A 24,894-nucleotide genomic window follows, 5' to 3' on the forward strand; every position below is an offset into this window, starting at 1 on the left:
AATGTTTTTAATTTAGTTATCTTATTTTATTATTTTTTTAAAAAGTACCTTATCTTCACCATACCTGGTTGTCCAAATTAGGCATAATAATGTGTTAATTCCACGACTGCATATATCGGTTGATATCGGTATCGGTTGATATCGGTATCGGTAATTAAAGAGTTGGACAATATCGGAATATCGGATATCGGCAAAAAGCCATTATCGGACATCCCTACTGATATATGTTCTTCACAGAAAATGAGCCAAAGTCAGTGAGTCTCAGTTTGAAAGATTAATTAATTGTATCGTTTTTCTTTTAATAAAAAATGAAAATGGGTCCCACAGACCCGAACACCATACAATTTTCATTGTGTGGAATTTCATTTTTAGGGTTAGGGCCCCCTTCCTTATTGCAAAATGTTCCACATGTTTTTACTTCAATCCAATCCAATCCACATTATTCGTATAGCACAGGGGTCAGCAACCTTTTTGAAAGCAAGAGCTACTTCTTGGGTACTGATTAATGCGAAGGGCTACCAGTTTGATACACACTTCAATAAATTGCCAGAAATAGCCAATTTGCTCAATTTACCTTTAACTCTATGTTATTATTAATAATTAATGATATTTACACTTATTTGAACAGTTTAAAAGAGGAGAAAACACGAAAAAAATGACAATTAAATTTTGAAACAAAGTTTATCTTCAATTTCGACTCTTTAAAATTTAAAATTCAACCGAAAAAAAGAAGACAAAAACTAGCTAATTCGAATCTTTTTGAAAAAATAAAAAAAATAATTTATGGAACATCATTAGTAATTTTTCCTGATTAAGATTAATTTTAGAACTTTGATGACATGTTTTAAATAGGTTAAAATCCAATCTACACTTTGTTAGAATATATAACAAATTGGACCAAGCTATATTTCTAACAAAGACAAATCATTATTTCTTCTATATTTTCCAGAACAAAAATTTTAAAAGAAATTCAAAAGACTTTGAAATAAGATTTAAATTTGATTCTACAGATTTTCTAGATTTGCCAGAATATTTTTTTTTAATTTTAATCATAATAAGTTTAAAGAAATATTTCACAAATATTCTTCATCGAAAAAACAGAAGCTAAAATGAAGAATTAAATTACAATGTATTTATTATTCTTTACAATAAAAAAAAATAATTTACTTGAACATTGATTTAAATTGTCAGGAAAGAAGAGGAAGGAATTTAAAAGGTAAAAAGGTATATGTGTTTAAAAATCCTAAAATCATTTTTAAGGTTGTATTTTTTCTCTAAAATTGTCTTTCTGAAAGTTATAAGAAGCAAAGTAAAAAAATTAATGAATTTATTTAAACAAGTGAACCAAGTCTTTAAAATATTTTCTTGGATTTTCAAATTCTGTTTGAGTTTTGTCTCTCTTAGAATTAAAAATGTCGAGCAAAGCGAGACCAGCTTACTAGTAAATAAATACCTTCCTTTTTATTGGTATTTTTTTACTGTCATAAAGAAATGCAATCATGTGTGCTTACGGACTGTATCCCTTGCAGACTGTATTGATATATATTGATATATAATGTAGGAAGCAGAATATTAATAACAGAAAGAAACAACCCTTCTGTGCTAATGCAGGGGTGTCCAAACTTTTTCCACACTGAAAAATTAAAGCATGCGGGGGCCATTTTGATACTTTTTCATTTTCAAAACCAATACAATATACATGTAACCCTAACCCTAACCCTAACCCTAACCCTAACCCTAACCCTTTTTTTTTAACCTTAGGGGCTCCCGCAAGTTAGGTCCTAGGGACGCAGAAGGGTGTCAGTCTTAAAACGGGTTCAAAACAAGTTATATATATATTTTTTTTTATTAAACGCTTGAATCTCTATTTCAACTTCAGGTGACAATATATATACACACACAAACACACACAAACACACACACACACATTTCATGAGCTTTTTGTCAAAACCCTATTTTTGGGGGCAAAAATACAAAATATTATATTTTTCCCAAAAATATTTTCAAAGTGGAATATTTGATGTGAAGTAATTGCTAACTAGGTCAATAATTAATAGCAACATTGATTTGAACCTATTATTATTATTTTCATTTTTTTTAGCAAAGACATGTTTTTTAATTCCACTAAAATTCTTAGGGATCCAAAAGTGGCCCACTCATGTTTACATTCAACACTTAAATCTCTCTATCAGCTCCAGATAACATATAGTGTAATTAGCTTAGTATGTTTATAATAACAATTTATATAATAATTAACTTTTTCTTTTTTTCTTTTTCATGTTTTGTATGTCCTTTTTGTCCTTAAATCGGTCAATAATTCACAGCAACATTGATTTTGATTCATTATTATTTTGTGAGAAATTGTAAAAACAAATTGTGTTATTAGAGTCAACATTTCAAAGTTTTTCTCGTTGCGTTTCACCTATTTGCTCTTTTATTCCACTTTTTAATGTTTTTTAAAAAAATTTTTTAGTATTTTTAGAATGATGTGCCGCAAATGGCCCCCCGGGCCACACTTTGGACACCCCTGTGCTAATGAGTGTGAATGACTGTAAATGGGGGAGGGACGTTTTTTGGGTTAGTGCACTAATTGTAAGTGTATCTTGTGTTTTTTATGTTGATTTAATAATTTAATTTTTATTTTTTTTTTTTTTTATTTTTTTTTTCTTGTGCGGCCCGGTACCAATCGATCCACGGACCGGTACTGGGCCACGGCCCGGTGGTTGGGGACCGCTGCTTTACAATACTGCATCAGACGCATTGGACTTGGTGATGTATGGCTTAGATGCAGCTGCACGGCCATGGAAACCCATTCTATGAAGCTCTCTGCGTACTGTACGTGGGCTAATTGGAAGGTCACATGAAGTTTGGAGCTCCGTAGCAACTGACTGTGCAGAAAGTCGGCGACCTCTTTGCGCTTTAGCATCCGCTGACCCCTCTCTGTCAGTTTACGTGGCCTACCACTTGGTGGCTGAGTTGCTGTTGTTCCCAAACTCTTCCAATTTCTTATAATAAAGCCGACAGTTGAATTTGGAATATTTAGGAGCGAGGAAATTTCACGACTGGATTTGTTGCACGGGTGGCATCCTATGACAGTTCCACGCTGGAAATCACTGAGCTCCTGAGAAATTGCTTTGTTTTTCATACGATCCAGTTCCCCTCTGATCTTTTCATTACGGAATAAAACGGAATTTGTTCTGGACCGGAGGCGGCGAAAAGTCATCATGTTACCCGTTCGTTCCGTTTGTAGAGACAGCTTTAATTTGGAAAGCCGAGAATGATGAAAATATGCACCGGTCGCCCAAAGTGCACCCGACGGACATAAATATCGGCGAGCACTCGCACCCCAGGTGCACGTAAAGCTTTCACCGGATTGCCCGTAAAAAAAGCGAGCGGCAAACTGCTCTTGAGGCCCTGACAAAATCTGTATTTTTGATCCAGACAGGAGAGAAATACGACGATGCCAATGCCTGTGATGTATGCCGCTGCCTGAACATGTTTCAGGCTTACTGGGTCAGTGTGTGTGTGTGTGTGGGTGTGTGTGTGTGTGTGTGTGTGTGTGTGTGTGTGTGTGTGTGTGTGTGTGTGTGTGTGTGTGTGTGTGTGTGTGTGTGTGTGTGTGTGTGTGTGTGTGTGTGTGTGTGTGTGTGTGTGTGTGTGTGTGCACTTGTCTCACCGTCCTTGTGTGGACATACACTTGACAAGCCACCTTTCTGTGAGGATCTTTTGACTTGTGAGGACATTTGCCTGCTCCTCACAACTACAGAAGTCAAATATTTTTTTTACTTTGGGTGTTTTGCATTCTGAAGTGAGGTTGCAACTAGGGATGTCCGATAAATGTTTTAAAATGTAATATCGGAAATTATTGGTATCGTTTTTTTTATTATCGGTATCGTTTTTTTTGTTTGTTTTTTTTGTTTTTGTTTTTTTTATTAAATCAACATAAAAAAACACAAGATACACTTACTCGTGCACCAACCCGAAAAAAACTCCTTCCCCCATTTACACTCATTCACACAAAAGAGTTGTTTCTTTCTGTTATTAATATTCTGCTTCCTACATTATATATCAATATATATCAATAAAGTCTGCAAGGGATACAGTCCGTAAGCACACATGATTGTGCGTGATGCTGCTCCACTAATAGTACTAACCTTTAACAGTTAATTTTACTCATTTTCATTCATTACTATTTTCTATGTAACTGTTTTTATATTGTTTTACTTTCTTTATTATTCAAGAAAATGTTTTTAATTTATTTATCTTATTTTATAATTTTTTTTAAAAAGTACCTTATCTTCACCATACCTGGTTGTCCAAATTAGGCATAATAATGTGTTAATTCCACGACTGTATATATCGGTTGATATCGGTATCGGTAATTAAAGAGTTGGACAATATCGGAATATCGGATATGGGCAAAAAGCCATTATCGGACATCCCTAGTTGCAACTCTTTACTCCCATCTAGGGCTAGATGTATATTTTTTCATCATTCTAGCTATAGTGGAAAGGGGGGCCCTCACAACCCACTAACCAAACGTGGGCCCACACAAAGTAGGCAAGACATGTATGTGTGTGTGTGTGTGTGTGTGTGAGTAGGTTTAAGTTGGGAACGGGGGTGGGGGGGGGGGGGGTAAAGAGAGAGTGAAATAGGATGGAAGAATGCAATCATGCTTTGCAAGCATCGCCGATATCTGGCAGTTTGTCTCCCTCCTTCCCTCTTCATGAGCCATTAGTCACTATCCAGCTCCTGTTTATGTGATTAGTCCGAAGATATATGGAGCATCTGTGATGTGTCCGTGGACTAAAACTGAAGCCGCAGTAAGAACCCCTCGCTCTCCGTAATAAATCACACAAAGATCATTAATATGCCAAGCATATTCTCCACAAAATGATCCTAATGCGAGTGGCGGTCCGAACTTCAGGTCAACATGCACGGATGGCGTCCGTGCAGATCGATAATTATAATCTGCAAATAATGCTTAGTGTCTGTGCTGTGTAGAACTCGGCAGGGTAACCATGTAATACTCCATGTCAGTAGGTAAGTCGGAATGTGCCGGGTGAGACCAGGATGGTTTGTTGTGATCCCAATACGCAGACCACAGCGGGAGGCAGGGTGCAGGTAAAAAAGGTATGCAATGCTTAAACCGAAAATGAACAAAAAGGGAAAGGGAAAAGGAAAAGGCAATGGCTATGCAAAACGAAAGTACAACTGAACTGGCTACAAAGTAAACAGAAACAACATGCTGGACGACAGCAAAAACTTACGGCGTCCACAAAGCACATCCGTACATGACACGACAATCAACACTCACAAGTATAAAACTGCTTTTTTAAAGTAATCGTTTCTTATTTCAAGCATGAAAAAAAAATCATGATGCCGAGCGCATATCATTATGTCAAGATAATGGCACTAGCATTTACTTCATTTAAGAATATTTTTCAACATATTGAGCAAAAAGGTCTCTTTTTTTTCTACCAAGAAGAGTGCACTTGTTATTAGTGAGAATATACTTATTTGAAGGTATTTTTGGGTTCATTGAAGTTAGCTAATTTTACTTGTTTTGGAAAAGTCTTGACAAGCCAAATTTTCTTGTTCTATTGGCAGATAATTTTGCTTAGTTCAAATAAAATACCCCTCATTTTTGTGTTTTTTTTTTTCTTGTTTTTGAACACTGACTTTTTGCAGTGTAATACTCCCTGTCAGTAGGTGGCAGCAGGTAGTTCATTGCTCTGTAAAAGTCGGAATGTGACGGGTGAGACCAGGATGGTTTGTCGTGATCCCAATACGCAGACCACTGCGGGAGGCAGGGTGCAGGTAAAAAGGTATGCAATGCTTAAACCGAAAATGAACAAAAAGGGAACGGGAAAAGGAAAAGGCAATGGCTATGCAAAACGAAAGTACAACTGAACTGGCTACAAAGTAAACCGAAACAAAATGCTGGACGACAGCAAAAACTTACGGCGTCCACAAAGTACATCCGTACGTGACACGGCAATCAACAATGTCCGCACAAAGAAGGATAGCAACAACTTAAATAGTCGTGCTTGCTAACACAAAGCAGGTGCGGGGACTAGCGTTTCATGAAACTGCTACAGGAAAACACCAACAAAACAGGAAGGGCCACCAAAATAACAGCGCAAGACACACTGCAAAAAGTGAAATCTAGGTAAGATGAAATATCTCAAAAAAGGGTGATATTTGCTTATTTTCTGTCTGATAAGATCATTCTTCTCACTAAGCAGATTTTATGTTAGAGTGTTTTACTTGTTTTAAGGGTTTTAGTTCTAAATGATCTCAGTAAGATATTACAGCTTGTTGCTGAGATTTGATGAGTAAAACATTCTTGAAACTAGAATATCAACTGTTGCAAAGCTGTGTCATCAACACTCTCAAGTATAAAATGGCTATGCAAAACGAAAGTACAACTGAACTGGCTACAAAGTAAACCGAAACAAAATGCTGGACGACAGCAAAAACTTACGGCGTCCACAAAGTACATCCATACGTGACACGGCAATCAACAATGCCCGCACAAAGAAGGATAGCAACAACTTAAATAGCCTTGCTTGCTAACACCAAGCCTGAAACATGTTCAGGCCAAACACCAACAAAACAGGAAGGACCACCAAAATAAGAGCGCAAGACAGGAACTAAAGCACTTCACACAGGAAACCACAAACTAACTCAAAATAAGGCACGACGACCTGGTGGAGTTTAATTTTGTTCACGTTTTCTGCTGGTGGTGTGCCTCCGGAATTTTTTTATGGAAAAAAACGTGCCTTGCCTCAGAAAAAGGTCTTAGAGACGTGAAACTGTAATCCGAATCTGGCGTATAGTAGGCAGCATCACAGCTTGCACGCACCCAACATGCAGGGCGGCAGAAATAACATGCAGAAATCAAGTCCCTGGTAAAAGTAAAGGGTAAGAACCACTCGCTTATACATCACACCCCCCCCACCCCCCCCAGGCCATGGACCTCTAACCCGCAGCCATTCCTGTCTGGCCCACCATAAGAGGTCATCAATTTGGGATGACTGGAGGGCAACCCGATTGTCAGCCAAAAATCCTGCCTACTGCCCCAGATACCTCTTTCTACGGACGGGATGGAGGGCGCCACGTCGATTGCCACTCACCGCCTGGAGCTCCGACAGAGGAACGTTCCGGATCCTGGGGGCGTGATCTGCAAACTGGTTCATCCTCTCTCCTCTTTGCTTCCCTCACTCTTCGTCCACCTTCTGAACTAACGGAGACCCAGCTGCCGCATGCCACTGCTCGTGTGCATGTTATGTGGTGTGACCGTGTGTGTGTGTGTGTGTGTGTGTGTGTGTGTGTGTGTGTGTGTGTGTGTGTGTGTGTGTGTGTGTGTGTGTGTGTGTGTGTGTGTGTGTGTGTGTGTGTGTGTGTGTGTGTGTGTGTGTGTGTGTGTGTGTGTGTGTGTGTGTGTGCAGGCAAACAAGGGTCTTGGCTGTCCCGCGTCAGCTCTTGTCAATATTTAACCACCCCGAGCAAGTGTGCTTTGGTGTCAGGGAGACAGCGTGTGTCTTGTAACGTTTACCCTGCAGCAAACTACTCGTTGGGCATGTTTGTCCGGACGTAAGACATCACTACCATCACACCACTGGTTCCGCCTACGCGGGCCATTCCTCCGAATCACTGCCCTTTACCTGGTACTCTCTCGAAAATAAACATACTTCTCTAATCTCTATATATTGAACTACTCAAAATGTGTATTGGCTATTGGCTGAGCTAACCCTAACCCTAAACCCCTAACCCTAAACCATTTGATAAATAGAATACTCATACTACTACTCTACTGATAAATACTCAGTAGAAGTATTTAAGTCCCATCTTAAAACTGATTTGTATACTCTGGCCTTTAAATAGACCCCCCTTTTAGACCAGTTGATCTGCCGTTTCTTTTCTTTTCAGCTCTGCCCCCCTCTCCCTTGTGGAGGGGGTGGGGGGGGCACAGATTCGGTGGCCACGGATGAAGTGATGGCTGTCCAGAGTCGGGACCCGGGGTGGACCGCTCGCCTGTGCATCGGTTGGGGACGTCTCTGCGCTGCTGGCCCGTACCGGGATGGTCTCCTGCTGGCCCCACTATGGACTGGACTCTCACTATGATGTTAGATCCACTATGGACTGGACTCTCACAATATTATGTTAGATCCACTATGGACTGGACTCTCACACTATTATGTTAGATCCACTATGGACTGGACTCTCACTATTATGTTAGATCCACTACGGACTGGACTCTCACTATTATGTTAGATCCACTATGGACTGGACTCTCACACTATTATGTTAGATCCACTATGGACTGGACTCTAACTATTATGTTAGATCCACTATGGACTGGACTCTCACTATTATGTTAGATGCACTATGGACTGGACTGTCACTCTATTATGTTAGATCCACTATGGACTGGACTCCCACTATTATGTTAGATCCACTATGGACAGGACTCTCACTATTATGTTAGATCCACTATGGACTGGACTCTCACTATTATGTTAGATCCACTATGGACAGGACTCTCACTATTATGTTAGATCCACTATGGACTGGAATCTCACTATTATGTTAGATTCACTATGGACTGGACTCTCACAATATTATGTTAGATCCACTATGGACTGGACTCTCACTATTATGTTAGATCCACTATGGACTGGACTCTCACTATTATGTTAGATCCACTATGGACTGGACTCTCACTATTATGTTAGATCCACTATGGACTGGACTCTCACTATTATGTTAGATTCACTATGGACTGGACTCTCACTATGATGTTAGATCCACTATGGACTGGACTCTCACTATTATGTTAGATCCACTATGGACTGGACTCTCACACTATTATGTTAGATCCACTATGGACTGAACTCTCACTATTATGTTAGATCCACTATGGACTGAACTCTCACTATTATGTTAGATCCACTATGGACTGGACTCTCACTATTATGTTAGATCCACTATGGACTGAACTCTCACTATTATGTTAGATCCACTATGGACTGGACTCTCACTGTTATGTTAGATCCACTATGGACTGGACTCTCACTATTATGTTAGATCCACTATGGACTGGACTCTCACAGTATTATGTTAGATCCACTATGGACTGGACTCTCACTATTATGTTAGATCCACTATGGACTGGACTCTCACTATTATGTTAGATTCACTATGGACTGGACTCTCACTATGATGTTAGATCCACTATGGACTGGACTCTCACTATTATGTTAGATCCACTATGGACTGGACTCTCACACTATTATGTTAGATCCACTATGGACTGAACTCTCACTATTATGTTAGATCCACTATGGACTGAACTCTCACTATTATGTTAGATCCACTATGGACTGGACTCTCACTATTATGTTAGATCCACTATGGACTGAACTCTCACTATTATGTTAGATCCACTATGGACTGGACTCTCACTATTATGTTAGATCCACTATGGACTGGACTCTCACTATTATGTTAGATCCACTATGGACTGGACTCTCACTATTATGTTAGATCCACTATGGACTGGACTCTCACACTATTATGTTAGATCCACTATGGACTGGACTCTCACTATTATGTTAGATCCACTATGGACTGGACTTTCACAATATTATGCTAGACCCACTCGACGTCCATTGCATCCGGTCCCCCCTAGAGGGGGGGCACCCACATCTGCGGTCCTCTCCAAGGTTTCTCATAGTCATTCACATTGACATCCCACTGGGTTGTGAGTTTTTCCTTGCCCTTATGTGGGCTCTGAACCGAGGATGTCGTTGTGGCTTGTGCAGCCCTTTGAGACACTTGTGATTTAGGGCTATATAATAAACATTGATTGATGATTGATTGATTGACATTAGGCGCACCGGGTTATAAAAGGTTATAGTCCGAAAAAAAATGGCAATTTTATTGAGCATTTAGGAGTTCTATTCCCTCGGTCACCGATTATGTTTAATGGCCTACATTTGTTCCGTCTGGCTTGTGAAAACATTCATGATGTGATACTCGGGACTAAGGAAGGACCCAGCGTGTGCACGTGGGTATCTGCCTCAAACAGCCAGCCAAGACCACTGACAATCACCTTGGGAGTGTTAATCCTGTTCCACTCAGGATTGAATTCAAAGTCTCCCTACTAACCCACCAGTGCCTCCATGGAAATGCCCCCCTCTACCTCAAAGAACTGCTCACCCCCAAATCCTCCACACGACACCTCCGATCCGGACAGACTAACCTCCTCCGACCTCAGAGGACAAAGCTACGCCGCTCCCAGTCCCTGACCACCTGAGGGCACCACAGACTATGGATGCTTTTAAAAAGGCTTAAAAACCCTTTTTTTTTTAAAAAAAAAAAAAAAAACATTTGTTTTAGATATATGCATACTAGTTTTAGCTATTTGACTGTTCTAGTTTTTATTTTTTATTTTTTTTTATTATCTCTTTATTTTATTTTTTTAATACACTGTAGCACTTTGAGGTTGTTTCCTCAATGTAAAGTGCTTTTTACAAATAAAATCTATATTCCTAGTTAATTTAGAATAGAATACAATAGAATAGAATAGAATAGAAATTACGTTATTGATCCCTGGGGGAAATTCAGCACCACAGTCCGCTCACAATAGACAGGTTGTTATTGTTTAAAAATAATTTAGTTTATTTTAGCGCAGCATAATTGCATTTAAATTAGGGATGTCAGGTTATTTTTTTATTTTCATATATCAGATTAATCACGCTCTTAAATTGTAATTAATCATGATTAATCACAGGTTATTACTCACTTGCAAAAATAAAATACGCTTAAGGAAGTACCCCAAATATTTGGACAGAACCTGGGACGTTTTATGTTTCTTAAACGTTTTACTTAACTGCAAGTCATTAATTAGCTGAAAAAACTGCAAGTCATTAATTAGCATACGTTAGATATATGCATACTAGTTCTAGCTATTTGGCTGTTCTAGTTTTAATTTTTATTTTATTTTTTTTAATTATCTTTGTATTTTTATTTTTTTTAAATTTTTTATTTATTTATTTATTTTATTTTTAATACACTGTAGCACTTTGAGTTTTTTACTCAATGTAAAGTGCTTTTTACAAATAAAATCTATATTCCTTGTTAATTTAGTTCATTTTAGCACAGCATAATTGCATTTAAATTAGGGATGTCAGGTGCTTATTTTTTTTAATATCAGATTAATCACGCTCTTGAATTGTGATTAATCATGATTAATCACAGGTTATTACTCGCTTGCAAAAATTAAATACGCTTAAGGAAATACCCCAAATATTTGGACAGAACCTGGGACGTTTTATGTTTTTTAAACGTTTTACTTAACTGCAAGTCATTAATTAGCTGAAAAAACTGCAAGTTATTAATTAGCATACGTTAGATATATGCATACTAGTTCTAGCTATTTGGCTGTTCTAGTTTTAAATTTTATTTATTTTAAAAAAATTATCTTTGTATTTTTATTTTATTTTTTTTTTAAATTAATTAATTTATTTATTTATTTATTTTTTTAATACACTGTAGCACTTTGAGTTTTTTACTCAATGTAAAGTGCTTTTTACAAATACAATCTATATTCCTTGTTAATTTAGTTCATTTTAGCACAGCATAATTGCATTTAAATTAGGGATGTCAGGTGCTTATTTTTTTTTATATCAGATTAATCACGCTCTTGAATTGTGATTAATCATGATTTATCACAGGTTATTACGCTTAAGGAAATACCCCAAATATTTGGACAGAACCTGGGACGTTTTATTTTTTTAAACGTTTTACTTAACTAATGAAGTCATTAATTAGCAGAAAACTGTGAGTCATTAATTAGCATACGTTAGATATATGCATACTAGTTCTAGTTTTTCTTTTTTTTTCTTTTTTTTTTTTCAATACAGTGTAGCATTTTGACGTTGTTTACTCAATGTAAAGTGCTTTTTACAAATGAAATATCTTATTATTATTATTATTACGTCAATCCGAGGTCAGTTTTACTGCGCGACCTTTAACCAAACACTGTTTCAATTCAAACTTCTTCCCTGGAGACCGCAGCTATTTTTCTGGACAACGTTCTGGAAACATTCCTCCGAAAGTCAACCAAAATTTGGCTTGTAAGGGAGCGCAAACATTTCCTGGAACAGTTGAACCCTTCCCAAAACATCCATCTTGTCCAAAAAGGCCGACGTGCCAGCTGATATTGGCTTGCTACTGTACGCTCTGAAAATCCTCTAGTCTGAAAAGAAAAAACCACACAGGACTTCGCGGCACGCTGTAAAGACCGCCGCCGAGGCCCTGAAGTCAAACTTGGATCCGCGCCAAATTGTACACCCGACTTCACCCGCGTGACGCTGCTTGAGATCCATGCATTCTCTGAGAATGACAGGAAGAAGTTGATCCTGCCACAACTTGCTTCATGCAGCACAGATCTTTCCTTCCAGTATTCAAATTGAGAGCATATATGACCTGCGGCTGTACTGATGATTAATGGGAGACAAAAAGCAGGTAATGTTGCTTGCGTCGGGCGCCATGCCGAGCCTCACTTAGGAATTCATGACATCATCGCGTCAAGTCGGGCCTGTGTGAAGCTGCAGTGGCGTGCAATCATCCGAGAAGTGACTAATCATTTTCGGCTCAGCAGGTTAACTCCTAATTGTTTATGACACACATGTCATATGCACCTACCATTTGCATATAGAATATGCTGACTTAAATGAGCATTATTACAAACCCCGTTTCCATATGAGTTGGGAAATGGTGTTAGATGTAAATATAAACGGAATACAATGATTTGCAAATCATTTTCAAGCCATATTCAGTTGAATATGCTACAAAGACAACATATTTGATGTTCAAACTGATAAAAAAAAATGTTTTCTTGCAAATAATCATTAACTTCAGAATTTGATGGCAGCAACACGTGACAAAGAAGTTGGGAAAGGTGGCAATAAATACTGATAAAGTTGAGGAATGCTCATCAAACACTTATTTGGAACACCCCACAGGTGTGCAGGCTAATTGGGAACAGGTGGGTGCCATGATTGGGTGTAAAAGTAGATTCCATGAAATGCTCAAACAAGGACGGGGCGAGGGTCACCACTTTGTCAACAAATGCCTGAGCAAATTGTTCGAAACAGTTTAAGAACAACATTTGTCAACGAGCTATTGCGAGGAATTAGTCACGACATGGTTTTCGCAGCTTACTGCGAGGTTTGTTCTCCCGGGATGCAAACGGACGATTCCGGACAAGGCGTGCAGGTAGGAACATATTTATTTCTCAAAACTCAAAGGGTACAAAAAAAAAAAACAAGGCGAAGGCACAACGCGCTGATCGCACTTGGAGCCAAAAGCTAACACTTAGCATAGACCAGGCCCGGCCCTAACCAATCTGGCGCCCTCCCCCCCACATCGGCAGTGAAGTGCACAAGAAACCGAATAGCTTTGTCTTTGACCTTTTTTTTTTACTTAAAGGAAGCAAATTAACAATCAGAATAGTTAACAAGATAAAAAAAAATATGGATAAATAAATGAATACAAAAAATAAAAAATGAATATATGAAATACAATATTTTTTACATACATAAACACACAATAAAACGTGTCAACAAGTTGCATAAAATAAATTAAAAATACAATATAAATAAGGCACTGCACAAAACAAGATATCAAACCAGTATGACTTTAACAACTATATTACAAAAAAGGGGATCATACAGAGTTCTCTATTTGTGCTTTTTAATATTGCATTAACTAGAATGACTTACAAATGACTGTACACCAGGGAGTACTGTAATTACCTAACGTTACATTATTATTTTCCATAACAATTTAGCCCCCTCCACAATATTAACCCGACATTAAAACAGAACTAGCTATTTATTGATTAGCAATTGCCGAATCATGTAACATTAGCTTAATGCTAAAAAGCCAGGTTACTATCACATTCTGTAACAGACAAATAATTTCATGTAGGCTAACGTTACCTCCCTGCTACCTCTGTCTTTTTCTCGTTTCTCCTCTTCTTTTCTCTTTTTTCTTCCCTGGGCACCTGACAGTTTTGGCCGTTTTGACATCTTGTGTTTATTTTTTTATGTGGTGACGTCCAAAAAGAGTCATGATACGGGAAGGGAGGGGGCGCACCGTGCGGGGGGAGGGGGGGCGTAATGTTGTAACAAATAATATTTCTATTAAATAGGCTTTACTTTGCATTTTAATTAATGTGGGATTATTTTATGTATTTAGAAATAATAGTACCAACTTTTTTTTTTTCCCTCCAACATTTGTGGCACTGGCGTGGCGCCCCCTGATGGACGGCGCCCTTAGCATTTGCCTATACGGCCTATGCCACGGGCCGGCCCTGGCATAGACTATGGACATAGAGAACTTGTGAAACTGTGGCATGAGATAAACAAGACTCACGTAGTCCAGGCATGAGGCAAACAATGACGCCAGGACGACTGACTGGCAAAGGCAGGCTTAAATAATGTCTCTAGATTGGTAACAGGTGCGCGTCCCGAACACCAGAGGCAGGTGAAAATCATAAGTCGCCATGGTAACTAAAACAAACAAGGGTGCACAACAACAGGAACTATTGGAGTCTAAAACTAACAGAACATAACAAAAACATGATCCGAACCACGGACCATGACAGAATTCAGGGATTTCACCATCTACGGTCTGTAATATCATCAAAAGGGTCAGAGAATCTGGAGAACTCACTGCACGTAAGCAATATATTACGGACCTTCGATCCCTTCAGGCGGTCCTATATCAAAAAGCGACATCAGTGTGTAAAGGATATCACCACATGGACTCAGGAACACTTCAGAAAACCACTGTCAGTAACTACAGTTGGTCGCTACATCTGTAAGTGCAAGTTAAAACTCTACTAGGCAAAGCGAAAGCCATTTATCAACAACACCCAGAAACGCCGCCGACTTCGCTGGGCCCGAGTTCATCTATGATGGACTGATGCAAAGTGGAAAAATGTTCTGTGGTCTGATGAGTCCACATTTCAATTTGTAGTTGCACATGTAATGCTTGTTAACTTTTCTAATATAAGTACCTCGTTTTCGGAAACCCCACATTTAATATTAGTATTCAAATGACAATTGTCACCTGTAGCTTACCCTAGTTTTCGTTTGCTGTCGTTTTCCATGTGTGGAAACAAAGAATCTCACTCAGTCTTTTTTTTTTGTTTAATGATTACAACTGCAAAATAAGCCACCAGGGGGCCAAAGAACTGTGTTAATGACAGAAAGAAGGTGAGAACCATTATTAAATTAAAAAAAGAACTCATAGCAAAGTACAAAAGTGTGGCTCCTCCCCTCCTTTCTCACCATTCTTCGGCGTCTTCGTCAACAAGACTCTTGGATAAAAACGATGTTAAATGTTCACTTAAGGCCTTCCGTTCCTCATCTATTTTGCATTGTCTCCTGCATTTAAAACTATAGTTACTCGCAATAAAATGTATTTTGTGTTAATATTTGTGGGGTTCTGAACCGGATTAAATGGATTTACCTAATTTTGGAATGAAAAAATTTGCTTTGGTTTACAAATTGTTTGGTCTTTGTCGGACATTTTGGAACAAATTACTGAGAGGGATTGAAAAACAATGACGGAATAACTGTTTACCAATGCGTATGGGAACTAAAGAAGCACCGAGAAAGCAGACCTCCGAGAGGCCCTGCCTCCCAATAGTAAAGAATCCTTCAAAAAATATTTTAATAATCTAATCTAGATCATCTAGATTGGCCCATAACGTTTTGAGCTATGTTGCTAAGTCACTACCTTACAGACAGACACACAAACCCCAGCGGTTACACCAACCCTGAATCTTTGTGGTTTTTTTGCGTTTTTTTTGTCACTTCCATACATGTTGCAAGAGGGTTTGTTCTTTATATTCCTCTTTCATCTCTAGAGGACCTGTATAAGAGACACTGCAACAGGAGAGCAAACAGCATCCTCAGGGACTCATCCCACCCAGGCCACCACTGGCTTGAACTCTTGCCCTCAGGGAGGCGCTATAAGACCATCAAAGCAAGGACAAATAGACTGAAAAACAGTTTCTATCCTAGAGCTGTTATTGCCCTAAACTCTGCACTTACCTGAACACTCACCACTTTATTACTTGCTTACCTCTGATAGATATCTACTGTGCAATATGTTTTTAACATTTTATTATGTTTTTAAATTTTAAATTGTTTTATTATTGTTGTTGTCTTAAGACTATTTTATGTAGGTTTGTTTTAAAAGCACTGAGCTGGATTGCTGTCCAATTTCGTTGTTTCCATACAATGACAATAAAGGTATTCTGATTCTGATTCTGATTCTGATTCTGATTCTGATTCTGATTCTGATTCTGATTCTGATTCTTGTCAGTCACCCTCTGTTAGTGTCTCTCTGGGAATGCTACTATGCACACACCAAGAAAGCTTTGCACATCCGAAAAAGCTAATCCTCAAAACATAGTGGAAGTAATCAAAAATCTATACCAAAATCCAATCACTTGTTACTTATCCAATTTCTGACATTTTCCTGAAAATGTCATCAAAATCCGCCGATAACTTTTTGAGCTATGTTGCTAACCAATTAACAAACAAACGGAAAAAAATTCATATCCATGTGGAGGTAATTAAAATGTGTTAGACCTTTAACCCTTATGAAAACAAAGAGGCCACCAGGTGCAAAGTAGTGCCACTCCTTCCTCCCTGCTAAAACCTGTAAGTGAGAAGTGAGTCAACGGGAACATGGTGACAGAGTTCAAGGAGAACCTTGACACAGTTCCGAGAACAATATGTGTCTGCAGGTTCCCACAGAAACAGACACTCGGTCTTTAAAGGAGGAATTTTTAAAGCAGTGAAATAGTGAATCATGGTAATCATACATGATGGTACAGAATCATAGTAATCATATATGATAGTACAGAATCATAGTAATCATATATGATGGTACAGAATCATAGTAATCATATATGATGGTACAGAATCACAGTAATCATACATGATGGTACAGAATCACAGTAATCATATATGATGGTACAGAATCATAGTAATCATATATGATAGTACAGAATCATAGTAATCATATATGATGGTACAGAAGTAATCTGGTCAGAGGGGATTTAACACAGATACAAGATCTGCACCTGCAGTGTAATGGAATCATCTACAAAGTAACACATTGTAATCAGTTTAGGTTAGGGCAGGGGTCCACAAACTTTACACATATATATATATATACAAAAATAATAAAAAATTATTATAAAAAAATGTATATACAGTATTTTTTTTTTTTTTAACTTGGGACTTGATGCAAGCCGGATTTTGGACGCTGGCGGGCCGTAGTTTGGGGACCCCTGGGTTGGGGCCTCAAAACACTATAAATGTACCTGCGTCATGGCAGCAAAAGCTAGTGTACAACCGACCCTTGATCTGATCTGGCAAGATTAAGGGGCCATAGTGATTTGGGGGTGGATGCATCCAGACATTGAGGAAAACTGAATCTGATGAAGACCATAGACACGATGACACAAGTCTTGGTCCTGGTTAAAACTGACCCGAACATACTGTGAACGTGTCAAACGTAAACCATACATAAGGGTTAAAAATGTGTCAATGTGTATACCGCTGTTGACTTTCATCCATCAACTCACAGCAAAGCAAACAAGTGAGGTCTCCAGCACTTACCAAGATCAAATGTTAGCTCTCCAGCGGGTTTTTATGTATTTGCTTGGTGGTTGCAACTAATGCGGAATCATGCAAGTGGTCCACAGACTGGACAGGAAGTTTATTCTGTGCTTATTCTAAACCACCAACATTGCGACGGCTAAGGACAAAACTTGCAATCATTGGAAAGCAAACAAGAATTCCTTTCAGAAAATCCCCAAAAAGAAAGAACAGCAATGAAAGGAACTTTTACAGACTGTAGCTGAAGGATTGGCCGGATGTCCTGTAAGCAGACTGTGATCACAAGGCACCACTGTGCACGACACCACCTCCAGGACCATCTAGAACTGATAGCCACTCTGCCACCAATCAGTACAAGTAGAAAATATTTAAAAGACAAATATACTACATAACCCCTGGCAAAAATGATGGCATTACCAGACTTGAAGGATGTTCATTCAGTTGTTTAATTTTGTAGAAAGAAACAGATAACAGACTAGTCATCTCAAATGTCAACTTTCTGGCTTTAAGAAACACTAAAATAAATCAATGGTGGCCCAACAAGATATCAAATGTAGACCTGTGGAGACGCATGAACCAAGAGCAAATTCAAAATGAAATCAAAAGCAGAAAGTGGCGATGGATCGGCCATACACTTAGTCAAGGGTCCGAGAAACCTAGCAAGACAAGCCCTGGACTATAACCCTCAAGGCAAGAGGAAGCCAGGGAGACCAAAACTCAACTGGAGGCGGTCCACTCTTGGTGAACTGACCAAGATGGGGATCTCCTGGCAAGAAGCGAAGACCATCGCACAGAAGAGAGTGAGGTGGAGATCCATGGTAGACGCCCTATGCTCCCAAGGGGGCCAAGAGGATTAAAGTCAAGTAAAGTAAAATAAATCAATATACTGTAAATTTTGGCAGTCAGTAGCCGTTTCATGTTTGGATCAAACGAGTGAAAAAACATAGAATCACTCAATTCTGTCATGATCTGTGGTCTGGATCATGTTTTTTGTTATGTTCTGTTACTTTTGGACTCCATGAGTTCTTGTTTTTTGTGCACCATTGTTTGTTTTAGTTACCATGGTTACTTATTATTTCCACCTGCCTCTGATTAGTGTTCGCCTGCTCACCTGGTGCCCAACCACTAATCAGAGGCATTATTTAAACCTGCCTTACCCTCCAGTCAGTGCTGGAGTATTGTTTGTTGTATGCTGTGGACTGCCTGTTTCTCGAATGCTGTGAGCTATTCCCTGGATCCTGATTCCTGTCCCTGTTTGCTGTTTCCTGGTTTCTGGTTTGTGTTTTCCTTGCTTTTTTTTAACACTAAAAACATTGTTTCTTGTACCAAGCCTGTCATCTCTGCATCTTGGGGTTCGTCACCACCACTTCATGACAAATTCTAAGGTAAATAAGGAATCATCCTATAAATCTTCATTTCCGAGGCTAACACCTACGACAGATTAAATCTGTTCATTAGTCTGCAGTTAAAACATGGTGTTCACACCTTGGAGAGCTGCTGCACCAGGTGGATTGACATGAATCATGGCTTCAGGCGAGAGACGTCAATTGAAACAAAGGAGAGAGTTATCAAACTTCTTCAAGAAGGTAAATCTTCACGCAATGTTGCAAAATATGTTGATTGTTCACAGTCAGCTGTGTCTACAATCTGGACCAAGTACAAACAATGACCATGTTAAACATCTAAACATCTGTCAGGACGTGTACTATGAGGCAGCTTGCTGCGAGGCTTTCGCGGCTCGCTGCGAAGAATGTTTTCCCGTGATGCAAGCAAACCAGACTGGACATGGCTTGAAGGTAAAGACATGATTTAATTCTGACTATAACAAAAAGTGTAAACAAAAGGCGCGCACAAGGCGGAGAACAAACTTGGCTAAGAACAAAACTAACACTTAGACAGAAACTATGGACATGAAACAAAACTACACTTACTGCATACTTGCCAACCTTGAGACCTCCAATATCGGGAGGTGGGGGGTAGGGGGGGGGGGGCTTGGTCAAGGGGTGGGGGGGAGGTCGGGGGTGGGGGGGAGGTGTGGTTGGGGGCGGGGCGTGGTTATTTACAGCTAGAATTCACCAACTCGAGTATTTCATATATATATATATATATATATATATATATATATATATATATATATATATATATATATATATATATATATATATATATATATATATATGTATATATATATTAGGGATGTCCGATAATGGCTTTTTGCTGATATCCGATATCTCGATATTATCCAACTCTTTAATTACCGATACCGATATCAACCGATACCGATATGTACAGTTGTGGAATTAACACATTATTGTGCCTAATTTGGACAACCAGGTATGGTAAAGACAAGGTCCTTTTTAAATTAAAAAAAATAAGATAAATAAATTAAAAACATTTTCTTGAATAAAAAAGAAAGTAAAACAATATAAAAACAGTTACATAGAAACTAGTAATTAATGAAAATGAGTAAAATGAAGTGTTAAAGGTTAGTACTATTAGTGGAGCAGCAGCACGCACAATCATGTGTGCTTACGGACTGTATCCCTTGCAGACTGTATTGATATATATTGATATATAATGTAGGAACCAGAAAGAAACAACCTTTTTGTGTGAAGGAGTGTAAATGGGGGAGGGAGGTTTTTTGGGTTGGTGCACTAATTGTAAGTGTATCTTATGTTTTTTACGTGGGTTTAATTTTTTTTTTTTTAAATAAAAAATAAAAAAACGATACCGATAATAAAAAACCGATACCGATAATTTCTGATATTACATTTTAAAGCATTTATCGGCCGATAATATCAGCAGGCCGATGTTATCGGACATCTCTAATATATATGTATGAAATACTTGACTTTCAGTGAAGTCTAGCTATATATATATATATATATATATATATATATATATATATATATATATATATATATATATATATTTATTTATTTTATTTACATAAAAGAAATACTTGAATTTCAGTGTTCCGGTGGCTATCCATTAGATAGCAGTATTGTCCTGTTTAACTTCTCCGTTCATGATGAGTATATCATTTCGGCCACCGTGTTCAATGGAGAAGTCTGTTCTACATATTTACAGGCAACATACACCTTCCCCTTCCAACTGTCCTGGATGAACTGGAATTCTTGTTTCCATTCGTTTTGGAACTTGCAAGCGTATTTCTTCATCTTGCTCGTCGACGGCGTCGCCATGTTTGTAATTTCCTCGTTCTTCTGCTTCGTCTCCTTGTTGTGTGCGCAGTTGTCCACTCTACTCTCTAAAAGCCCTAGATGTTATGATGTCATTGGGCAGGCAAGCTGTTTATATTGTGGGAAAGCGGACGTGAGAACAGGCTGTCCCCACTCAGTCTCAGGTCCGCATTGAGCTGGAGGGGGCGTGGCCTCCAGCTCAGGCTGAATACCGGGAGTTTGTCGGGAGAAAATCTCTGCCGGGAGGTTGTCGGGAGAGGCGCTGAATGCCGGGATTCTCCCGCTAAAAACGGGAGGGTTGGCAAGTATGACTTACGGTGACGTGAAAAAACAAAATCTTACGTGGCATGGCATGAAGCATAAACTATGGAACAAACAGGGCATGGTAATGACAATGTCTCCAGGACGACCAACTGAAAACGACAGGCTTAAATAGTCTCTCTGATTACAAACAGGTGCGTGAGTCCAACACGTGAGATAGGTGAAACTAATAAGTTGACATGGTGACCAAACAAGGGAGCGTAAACAGGAACTAAAAGAGTCCAAAAACCAACAGGACATAACTAAACAAAACATGATCACAAAGACATGACAACATCCAAGCATCAACACAGAAAACTTAAAGCTATGTGTCTTGAAAACCAAAAAATGCACAGCAAAACAAATGAAGAACTAATGGAGAAAATGAAGGAAATAGGATTTAGATACAGAAAAGCTAAACGAAAACCTTCGTTAACATCTAATCAGATAAAAACAAGGTTCCAATGGGTTAGGGAAAAGCAATCGTGGCCTATGATTGACTGCATGAAAGTCCTATTCAGTGATGAATCGCAAATCTGCATTGGACAAAGTGTTGATTATGGAACTTTTGTACTGCTCCAATGAGATTTATGAAGACGACTGGCTGAAGAAAACATGTACATGCATGTCAGGTAATTGCACTGTGGTTACATCCTCAATAAGTGCACAAGTTCACACTGACATTTTGGACATTTTTCTTATTTAATTAATCGAAAGGATGTATGGGGCTGATATCATTTTTCAAGACGATAATGCATCTTGCCATTGAGCAAAAACGATGAAGGCTTTCCTCGCAGAAAGATGCAGAGGGTCAATGTCATGGCCTGCGAGTAGTCTGGATCTCAATCCAATTGAAAATCTGTGTTGGAAATTGAGGAAAATGGTCCACGACAAAAGACTCCAACCTGCAAAGCTGATTTCGAAACATCAATCAGAGAAAGTTGGATCGAGACTGATGAAGAGTACTGTTTGCCACCAAGTCCATGCCTCAGACCAGGTGGTGCAACAAAGTACTAGTGGTGTGTTTTTGTGTTTTTCGTTTTTCATGATTCTGTGATTATTTCCTCAGGATATATTTTTTCACTCTGCTTGATCTAAAAATGAAACGGTTACAGACTACCACAATTTAATTCCTGGATTTATTTTTGTGTTTCTTACAGCCAGAAAGTTGCCATTTGAAATGACCATAGTTTTGTCTCATGTCTCTTATCTGAATGAATGAATCTTAACAAATGAACACCCGCCATGAAATGTGATAGTGATCATATTTGCCAGGGGTGGTATTACAGTGCTTGGTGGAAACATGGCCATTACTTTTTGTTCACACCCCCACCCCTACCTACCAGTCCCCACACAACCTCCTGCCCCGGGGTTACTTCTGGTCCTAATCTGCACGTCCAATCCTGTTAGCTGCCTTCTGCCACTTTTACCACAATCAAACATGAACCCGTGATTTAAAAAGAGTGACTAATTTTCATGTTAACAAGCCATGACGGTTGGGGGAGATGAACATGAGGCTCGAACCCAATTTCACCATATCAAGGGTGGTATAGAATCAATGGTCAAGATAAACATTTTTCAGTTCTCTTCTATGCTTATTCGGACAAATATCTGTGATTTGTGCTGCATTGTTCACGTTATAACTTTGTTGATATCAGCCGCACAGTCAGGAAATAGAAGGTTTGAATCTCCGTTTTGCCATCTCTGCGTTGAGTTGGCATGTTCTCCCTGTGCGTGCGGGGGTTTTCTCCAGATAATCTCCTACATTTTCAAGAATAATGCATGTTAGGGCAGTGGTCCCCAACCTTTTTGTTGCTGGGGACCGGTCAACGCTTGAAAATTTGTCCCACGGACCGGGGGTGGATTTTAATACAAATCAGAAATACAATCATGTGTGCTTACGAACTGTATCCCTGCAGACTGTATTGATCTATATTGATACATAATGTATATATTGTGTTTTTTATGTTGATTTAATTTAATTTTTTTTTTTTTTTTTTTTTTTTTTATTTCTTGCCCGGCCCGGTACCAATCGGTCCGCGGTGGTTGGGGACCACTGTGTTAGGGTATTTGGATACTTTAAATTGTCCGTTTGTATGAAAGTAAATATGAACACTTGTTTGTTTATACTGTACGTGCCCTGTGATTGTCTATCTTATCAGACAGAAAATAAGCAAATATCACAATTATTTGAGATAGTTCATCTTACTTAGATTTCAGTTTTTGCCGTGTACACCACCACTAAAAACTTGACGGATTCTACTTCTCGCATATTTTGTACCCTTATGATTATATCTGGCATACCGCAGAAACTTTTGTATTAAGATCCAGCGTTTATAGTTCTGTTTTGACATGTTATGGACACATATCTGTGTCATCCGCGTACATTTATATGCTAACCTTTTTTAAAAGAAATGGCAGGAAAGTCATTAAATGATACCCTGAACAGCAGGGTGCCCAAGATTGATCCTTGGGGTACCCTGACTGAACTGTCTAAAAAGGACTCATGCTCTTAATTCCTGCAGTGGTTTTTTTGTTCTTCAAACAGGATTCAAACCATTGCAATGTTGGTTCTACGATGTTATGAAAAGATAAAAGGATAATGTAATTTACTGTGCTGCATGCTTGTTTCATATGGATCCCGCGGGATTTACGCCTCAGACCTCACTTAGAGTTGTTTTCTTTTCTACAGATTGTACAGCTGTGTTTCTGTTGCCAAATAAAGCGACCGTTTTTTTGTACGGACTCTTTCAAATATGCATTAAACACATTCTCTACTAATTTTTCTTTGTGCTTTAGCACTTTTATACATTAATCTCACTTCTTTTGATGAATTTCTCTCTATGAGAAATTGAAGGAAGATGTTTCAATACCCATTAACTATTTCCTTTAGCCCGTGTGATTAAATCAATAAATAGTGTATGCTTGGCCACTCTGAGCTCTTTAACTAATGTGTTGTTACAATCTATAAATAGCTGCATAACAGAGTCAACGCCAGATTTAAAAGTAGATAATATCTCATCTTCATCAAGTTCCATACCTCACTTTTTATTTGTATCACTCATTTTTTTAAACACATTTCCCACTAGCATTATTATTGATTGTCGTAAAATAATAACAATAATAATAATAATAGATGTTATTTGTAAATAGCACTTTATATTGAGTAAACAATCTCAAAGTGCTACAGTGTATTTAAAAAAATAAATTAAAATAAAAATAAAAATTAAATAAAATTTAATAAAATAAAAAGATAATAAAGAAATAAATTAAAATAAAATCTAGAACAGCCAAATAACTATAACTAGTATGCATATATCTAAAAAAGGCTTTTTTTAAAAGAAGGGCTTTTAAGCCTTTTTTAAAAGCATCCACAGTCTGTGGTACCCTCAGGTGGTCAGGGAGAGCGTTCCACAGACTGGGAGCGGCAGAGCAGAAAGCCCCATCTCCCATTGTTTGTAGCTTTGTCCACGGAGGTTGGAGGAGGTTAAAAAAAAAACGTTAAAAAATATGATTATTTCATTGGTGTGATATTATTGCATTAAAGTCTACTTTCCTAATTCTGCATCAAAATTGGGAATTTATTTTCAGTATTTCAATCAATCAATCAATCAATCAATGTTTACTTATATAGCCCTAAATCACGAGTGTCTCAAAGGGCTGCACAAGCCACA

General features: G+C 38.4%; 1 protein-coding gene across 5 annotated transcripts in view; it reads right to left on the reverse strand.

Annotated features, from left to right (window-relative positions):
• Window positions 1–7,238, reverse strand: part of LOC133660024 (nck-associated protein 5-like) — a 254,191-nt gene extending 246,953 nt beyond the window's left edge. For 4 of the 5 annotated variants that reach the window (XM_062063058.1, XM_062063066.1, XM_062063050.1 and 1 more), the window contains exon 1: window positions 7,140–7,238. In XM_062063058.1, the coding sequence (XP_061919042.1) occupies window positions 7,140–7,202 (63 nt within the window). In that variant the 5' untranslated portion in view covers window positions 7,203–7,238. Of the gene's footprint in view, window positions 1–7,092 lie in introns of all 5 variants that reach the window. The other variant, XM_062063084.1, reaches the window with a different exon arrangement.
• Window positions 7,239–24,894: the final 17,656 nt, after the last annotated feature.

The sequence above is a fragment of the Entelurus aequoreus genome, linkage group LG01, assembly GCF_033978785.1.
Source record: "Entelurus aequoreus isolate RoL-2023_Sb linkage group LG01, RoL_Eaeq_v1.1, whole genome shotgun sequence".
Classification (NCBI taxonomy): Eukaryota; Metazoa; Chordata; class Actinopteri; order Syngnathiformes; family Syngnathidae; genus Entelurus; species Entelurus aequoreus.